An 8,422-nucleotide genomic window follows, 5' to 3' on the forward strand; every position below is an offset into this window, starting at 1 on the left:
TTAGCCTGATTCTGAGTCTCATGAAACCGGCAGAGTTTAAACATCAGTTTTGATGCAGCAACAAGGCGAACACAGAGCACCTGGGAGAGTTCGTGTCCACTTGTTTGCAGTCTCCTGGGACCACACAAAATATTTGAACCACTTTCTGGCACTTCTCTCAATAGCTTGGGTAGTTCAATCATTTGGTGTAACCTCAATCCCTCAGAGAACCCTAATCCATCGGTAACGTCAGAAAATGGGCAGAAGCCGGAGGTCCTTCAGGCCCTACAGAGGGACTAGGAGCCACCTTGGATGCCTCCAGCAGCTATTCCACGGCAGCTCTTCTCCACATCACCTTCCTGGGAAGGTGGGCTGGCGGCCGATCCGCAGCAGCCCAACAAACATCAGGTGGTCTGTGGTTTTCTGAAGCCTGCTGCCAGTTAAGACAAACAAACTGCCGCGAGCAGCTCTAACCTGAGTTGGATTTTAGAGGACACAATGGCACAGCTGCTTTCTTGGCACATTTCACCCTGCACCCAGCTTGAGGTGCTGGCCTGCTCTTTGAGCCCTAAGCACCGTCTCCTCGCTTTGCGCGGGAAGAGAAGTCTAGGAACTTGCAAACCACTGAGCACAGCAATCTGCTGCTGTGGCTACCATGCCATGAGAAGAGAAAGGGATGTTAGAAGGCTCTTCAAGACAAAAATATATTTATTCCCCTTTTAGAAGTGTATTTTTTCCTTTGTGGAAAGGTGCAAACAAAACTTCAATTGTAAACCAAGCATTTTATTCTCCTGAAGGGCATGGTGACAAAGATTTATTTATTATTAAAATGGCTGCGTATGTTTTTTGCAGCACTGCCAGCTCAACTGATATCTGGGTTTCTGCTCCCCCCTCTTCCTCCCCCCAATTTTGGTACTTTGAGAAAAGTTCGAATGACATCACACCTCTGCAGACCAGAGCTCAAAAATAACACTAAAGCCTTTCTGACATCTTTATTTCCAAGATGTTCTTACAGGATATTATCCTAATAAAAGGGCAATCCATACATCTCTAACCAGAACTTTAGAGAGAGATCAGATATTTTCCTATACTTGCATGTTTGTATGGTAGCCCTAGAAGAAGGTGGCCCATAGCTCTTCTGTCACCACAGCTCAGTGGTTCAGAAGGTATCAGCAAGTGTGTTTGTTTTAGTCAAAAGCATTATCAAAAGCAGCTTGCCAGGAGCTAATTGAATAATGGAAAGTCATTTTCCCCATTTCCACAAAAAAAAGCCTCTATTTGGGCAGCATTATTTGCAGCCAATTATTCTGCTATTTCCAGTTGTGCTCCAGGGAGCTGTATTACTTCTCCACAGAGCTCAGCAGCTGTTCACTAGGTTAGTCTCCCACCTTTTGCTTGCGTAACATTCACCCTGCAGTGCCAGATGACAGGAGCTGTAAGTGCTAACTGTTGCTCCATATTATCCCTCCTAGGGTTTTGGAACCCATTCCAACCACGGAAAGAGCAGAGAGCTTTTGATTTTTGGATTGGGATATAAAATGCCACAGTTTACCATAACAAAGGAAGGGTGGGGAGGAATAACTGGCATACTGAGAACGCCCCCTCAGGGACAAAGTGATAACTGGTGCACTGGGACACTGCCACGTAGCAGCATCTGAAAGCTGAAAGCCATCACTTCATAAATATATTTTGGCAAGAACCTGCACTATTCTCTTTGATACACATTTTTCCTTTGTAATGACTCCATGATTTGTCTCTAAGAAGACCACATCCCTGACTTGTCTGCATTGAGATTACTGGTAGAAGGATCACAAATTAGGGTAGTCTCACATCTGTGCAGCATTTAAAGTCACTGAACACTGGCACACTGGGCTTTGATTGCCCACACACGCCTGGCTCAGCATCACTCATGTGATCTGTCCTCCCAGGGCTACGTCTGATTCCATGCCCCTCCACACCTTGCACATTCACACGCATGGTCTTGCGACTACAAACCAGACCTGCACAAAAGCTCAAAGCACAGAGCTAGAGCACAGGTCCACCTACACCTTTCTACAGAGTACGTAGTGCCCTCAGTCATGCCACTTCTTGGGGAACGAGTTGGTGAGAAACTTCATCTCTGAGGACAACAGAGATGGTGGCTTTCATAGGGATTAGCTAGACCACCACACCCAGTTTCTCAATTTACAGTCCTATCTGCCTAAGTATTTTAATATAAATTTGAAGGAGAGACAAAATGCCACTCTATCACCATTGCAGTAGGGAATTTAGCTCTGACTTCAGATTTTCAGGCTCTTCATAACAAGCCTACTGAGTTTATAACGTTTTCTTTAATTAAAAAATAGCCCTGAAACTGCAGTTTGAACCCTTAGAGTCAGAATACATTTGCTCCCTCTTTAGTCATTACCCCAGTAGTAGAGCTTTAGCATAGCAGACAACACTTTTGTGAACACCACATTTGCTAGCAGAGGCAAGTTTAGTTCAGAAAGCTCTAAACCGCAGCAACACCAGAGCTCAGCCTGTTCCATTACAGCATCACCAGGTTAACTCACCTTACATGAAGCCAGTTGAAAGCCTCTTCATCCTAAAAAGGATAAATATAAGCCTTTTACTTCAGCTCAGCAGCACTCACAGAACATCCCAACATCTAACAACAAGTAATAAATCCCAACAAGGCAGAACCCAACTTCCTTAAATACTCATTCAACCCTATCACAGCCAGTAATCACAATTTTGGGGGTGGGGCGGGGCTGGGCTTTTCTCCCATTCTCCAGTGTGGTCCTGGTGAACAGGGCTTGGTCTGTATCTGCTGAAAAGTCTACGTGCTGCTAATGAAAGCTTACATTACATCTTTCTGCTGCTAGAGCTTTGACTCTAAAAAGCCCACTTTAAGTGTAAGACTTAGAAATGTAAAAGCTAGATTGGAAGTGCTGGGCTGCAATGCTACAACGCTCCGGGATAGCTGGTTCACCACGCAGCGCACGTGGGAAGGCGAAGCGTCCAAGAACAGGCTTCTACAACAGGTGCCAGGCTGCCTGCCTCGGCCAAGAGGAAACGCCGAAGACAAGACTATTTCCTAAATCCTGCTCCTCTTTGAGGTTTTCTGAGGTGGCTGTTAGGAATAGTCCTCTTATGTGGTCACTGTCTTGAACCCAATCTTTAAACAACCTTCTCAAACAGCTAGAGGAGGATTTTCATTCACTAGCTCCATGCGTGCAAGGTGGGAGAGGTCAGTTCATTGCCAGCATACCAGGGGATTCAAGGTCTCCTATCATAGGGGAGGGCACTAACCATGCAAAAGCTCAGGTGGGAAGGGCCCTAGCAGTCCCTTTCTCTTCTCAGTTGAAACTGTGCTTCAGTATTCCCCAATAATTAAGCAAGCTTATGACTCTTACTACATTTAATGTTCTCTAAGGGAAGAAGGTGTGCAGAGGCCTTGATCCACTATGTTTTTAAAATTTTCTTGTAGGGGTTTGAATCTATCTTCTCCTCCCCTTAGAACAAGGCTGTGGATACTCTTTTTCTCCAACCTAAATAATAATTCAGGAAATAGAACAGCGTTTGTCAGAAGGAATGAGGGTGGAGACTGAGGGCGCCAGCATGGGGGCTTGTACCACTTTAGGACACTTTTGGAAATCACTGATCCTGTCATATATTGGATCCAAGTTCAGTGAGACCTCCTCTCTCTCCTGTGGTTTGCACAGGGCCAAATCTGGCAACAAATGTGCCTTGAGACTGCAGGCTCATCATGGCCCACAGCTAGGAGAGGGTGGGCAAACACTCATTGGTAGCACCAAGCAGTTGGTAGGAACCTGATAAACCACAGGTGTGAGCGAGCTGCCAACATACTCAGCCCCATCAGGAGTGAAGTACTCCTGAGTGTGCCCCGGTGCACGACTGCGGGATTGTACAGGTATCGCCATGGCCAGGAAGCACCCAAATGGGTGACCTGATAATCTGCAACTTTTAGTTGCAGATCCAGAGGGCTAGTTAGGTGCCGGCATCCTAAGCCGATTTGTTTATTGGACCTCAAAGATCCCCCCAGGCACCAGAGTTGCTCTCGCTGAGGGTATGTTCTGCTGCACCTGCATTTCTGCCTGTTGGTGTTAAGTACCTCCGCACTGACTCTGCCCCACATTGGATGGTCCCATCCAGGTGTGTTCCCTGGCTGTTAGGTTTGAGACTATTGGGACGTAGAAGCAATTATTTATCTCTGTATACAAGAAACTTTTAATTATGACCTAACTTAAGTGCCTACCTGTAGGGGAGGCTGCACAGCTGAACATGCCAAACACAAAGAAGCAAACCAGACACCAAACCTCTGCCTCATTTATGGGCCTCCTTCCTCAGCTGGCTTCTGAGGTTCTCAAATCTCTCTGTTATGGGGACCCTGCACACCTATCCGGAAGCTGAAATCTCCAGCAGTGAAGCAGGGCGGTAGCAAAAGATTGAGCTCACATTTCCAAAAGATCAAGTAGTGAGGCCAAAGGAAATTAAGCATCAGAAGTGGGGCCTTGAGCCTAGAAACATAATCAAAGCCTGGGGAAGAGTTTGGCGAATATTGGGGTCAGCAGTGCAAGTGCAGAGCGAAGCTGGAGAGTCCTTGAGCATCTGAGCTAAGTGCCAGGTGCTGCTGGACCGAACTAATGACCGGTCTCTGCTGAGCAGCTCAGGAGTTACCGACTGACTCTCTCCTCCAGAGGAGATGCCTAGAATGGAGTGACCTGAAGTAGCTCTTTCTTCACTGTAAAGCCGTCTGACCAAAAAATCTATCAGACATCAGGATTTCTAGTATCATGTGCATCAATCCTCTGTAAAACCACTGACACAGCTCTTACAACACCATCTTACTGCGAGGGAGAATCAAAGAGCTGGGAGCGCTCAGGATGAGAAGAGCTGCAAGGTTCACACTCCCCAAATATCAGTACATAATTGACAGTATATACATTATTGTATTGCTTTAAGAATATAAATATATAATGAAGATTTCCACCAAGAGGCCCTATTTTTATTTATTTAGGAAACAAGTAACTTGAATTCTGCTGGAATCTCTTCATACAACGGATGCTCCAGGAGTCAACCATGCACAGATTTCTTGCAAGTGCCATGTTCAGAGCAAATTAACATGGCCTTAAAAGCCAGTTTCAAGACAACTCTCACAAACACAAGGTATTGGCTGTGAAACAGAACATGAGACATGAGGCATCGTGTGACATCAGGTAGCACATTTCTGTTTATTTGCCTTTCTTCAAGAACTCTAACTCGCCATTAGGCAAAGGAGTGCATACAAGATGTACAAGAAAAAGATTAAAAGAGACTTCTTTATCACTGTATTCTGTGGCATGAAGGCCCACAGCCTCTGGTTTTTTTTGGTTTTTTAAAAGGTTATGTTTTTTCTCTGGCTGAAGTGTTACAGTTCAGAGAACAACCTGCCATCTATGTGAAATCTCTTGAGAAAATTAAAAGTGAACACAGCTATTTGCTAGGCTGTTTTACTGAAGGAACACTGCCAGCTGCACTAATAGCATTTTACCAGACGCTTGTCAGCTGGTGAGCCCCTAAGTTTATAAAGACAATAGGAAATCTGACTGCAGAGTGATGGGGACAGGGAGAAGTGGTTGGAGTTTCTTCCCCCTTGCAGCAGATTCCTGTCTGCTGTAAACTTGTGTTTGTGTACTTCAGTACAGCTGTGATGACCTGCAACAGAGGCTTATATAGCTTGTCCATAGTCCGACTCAATGCGTTAGTAACTTTCATATATAATATTAAACCCCAAGGTTTGTCTCCCAATGTCCTTCACATGATGCTCTGTCTGTTCACATCCACATTGTATGCTGATGAACTCGAACAGCCTCGGCCAAAATCAATAAAAATGCCTTCAGAATCAGAGTCCATTGACTCCAAAATCTGATCCACTATGTTCTCAGGGCTGGAAGAGGGAACTGGAATCAAGGAAGGGTCCCTGTCCAGCTCAAAAGACCTACGTGGGTCGTCCATCGAGTGGAAGAGTCCTTTCTGTTGCTCAACTGTGCTGAGTTTGCTAGAGCATTGCACTGAGCCGGTGCTGGGCCTCTCCTGGTCTCCTGACAGCGAGTTTTTCGTGGCTGTCATGGAGCTCTTGGAACCGTTGTCCATGATGGTGGTGAGGTTGGAGTACCCCTGTAGCTCCAGGCAGGAGGTCATTTCTGAAACAGAGTGCCTTCGGATGCCCGTTCCATTGGCAGCCATGCCCTCGGTTTCATACTCGGCCACTGGCGTCAGCAGTGGATTGTTGTAGCTTTTCGATCGCACCACAGGGTTCTTGGCAAGGATGTCACCCGATTTTGAACGCCTGAAGAACCGCTTCTCTGTAAACAGAGAAAGATCCAGAGTAATATCTACAAAGTCTCCTATTTTTGTGGTACTAATAATTACAAGTATTCAAAAGAAAAGTCAAAGCTTGAATATTCATGAGCTTTTCTTGACTGACAAAAACTTTTTTAAAAGAATATATTTTGCTGGTTTTACAGATCCATAGGATTCAGATTTTCTAGATTTCTTTAGCATATTGAAGACCCCAAACATATCTTTACAAATAATAGCTGAGATGCCTTTATATTCATACAACTTCAGCAGCTGGAGTAAAACAGTAAATATTGTGGGAGACCTGATACACCATTGCAAATACTTTCTTTAGACAAGAACAGAAAGAGCAATTCTGTTCTTGTTCAGGCTATAAAGGTCGCCACTAATTTCTAGTAGTTGAAATCTAACTTTTTCACCCACCCTGGGAAAATCAGGTCTCTTCAAATTTGAGGCACAAGGGTTAAGACAGGCAGTCTTACTAATAATTCTGGAAAAACTTAGATTCAAAGCATTGTTCAGAGACCACACACGGAGAGAGCACCAAGAGTGTTTGGCAACCTTAACTGGAGGGCAGTGCCCACAGCAACTTTTTTGGGGAACAAACCTGCACTCGATCTGGCAGTGATTGTATGAATGCTGCTTGTTAACCAAGTGGGCTCTTTCCAAAGAATGAGCAGCAGGTGGCAGCAAGTCAGCACAGAGATCCTCCACCAGTGGGCGAGGGCTGGAGCACTCTCTGGCAGCTAGATCAAAATGACCATCAGGCAAACTTTTTGCAGACCTCAGTGCTCAGACTCACTTGTGCTAAAAAAAAATCAAGTGGTGTGAATAATAAGTCTCACTTTTGAAGCTTTCTTCCTGCTACTCTCACTTTGCCATCCCCATGAAAAGGGCACAGCTGGAGAAGGAAATCAAGTTACACTTTGGAAGTCAACCACACTGCATATAAATTGTCTGCTTTAAATCAGATGCTAGTATATGTTCCCCTGCAAACCATGCAATTTCCTTTAAAAATGCCAGTCTCTTCTAAAATTATACTTATGTATAATTATGTGCTTACCTGGACACAAATTCCAATCATATGCTGTACTACTAAAAAAGCCAGTTTTTGTACTTAAGATTGTATTTTGCAGTTGTGTCTGCCTCAGCAGTGAAATCAGCTGAGCCAAATTCACTTTTTGACTTTTTCTTTGTTAGGAGTTTGACCTGGCAAACAGAAAAGATTCCCTGGGGCTGCCCTGCCACAAGAACTCCGGCTTTTTGGTCACACCAAGGCTTGGCTGGAAGGGAAGGCTGGGTGTGCTAGCCAGACAGGGAAGAAAAGAGGTCAGTGTCCTTACCAGTGCCAAGGACAGTATGTCACAGCTTTAAACCGTGTTACCAAAATAGTTGGACACAACTAGATGCGTTAGTTTAAAAGCAGCAGAGACTTATGCACTCAGCTCCCTTGAGGTTCATTGACTATAGTGAGACCTATTCAAGGGTACTGCTACAGATCTACACCCCAGACCGCAGCAAGGGGAAGTGCCTGGTCCACCAAAACCTTCCTATCTTCTGCAGTCATGTAATACAACATTTATTTTCTAACAATCCATTTCACTGGAGTTATATTCTCTTTGGGTGCATTTTTTCTGTCCTGACATACAAAAGCTTGTATTCACAAAATGTCAATTTGGGGCTCCATTTAAATGCTTGTGGCCTTTTAATGGTAAGCAATGAATACAAAGTAGTAATCCTGAACCATCTTCCATAAATAATTGGCCTCTATTTATTCACGTAAAACTGATTTGTTTCTTAAACGCCTACTGCAATACAACCATTTTTCCATTCAGCTTCAAGGGAAAATCAACTACCTTATTGACGATTTCTGACAAGCAAACAGATTAAACTGACTGCACAGAAAACACACAATTGAACTTATTTTCCCCTCTGTTTTCTCTATTCAAGCAGGCCATCACAGTATTTACATTAAAATACTCGGGTACTACCACATTTCCTTTTTGATTTACACTGGTAGTATCCCCCTTGCATTTTCAACAGATTCAATTACTACATGGGATATTCAAAAGATAGAATCATAGAGTCATAGAATCATTAA

The 8,422-nt window shown here is 44.3% G+C and overlaps 1 protein-coding gene across 1 annotated transcript; it reads right to left on the bottom strand.

The window, feature by feature from the left end:
* Positions 1–5,617: 5,617 nt before the first annotated feature.
* Positions 5,618–7,067, bottom strand: LOC104077374 (proline-rich protein 5-like; the record flags this gene model as incomplete). The annotated part of the gene is made up of 3 exons (XM_009578582.1): positions 5,618–6,382; positions 6,449–6,649; positions 6,929–7,067. Coding segments are annotated over 3 exons (947 nt in total), but the record flags the coding sequence as incomplete, so codon positions are not given.
* Between the last annotated feature and the right edge of the window lie 1,355 nt (positions 7,068–8,422).

Source organism: Fulmarus glacialis, unplaced genomic scaffold (assembly GCF_000690835.1).
Source record: "Fulmarus glacialis isolate BGI_N327 unplaced genomic scaffold, ASM69083v1 Scaffold47185, whole genome shotgun sequence".
Lineage (NCBI taxonomy): Eukaryota > Metazoa > Chordata > Aves > Procellariiformes > Procellariidae > Fulmarus > Fulmarus glacialis.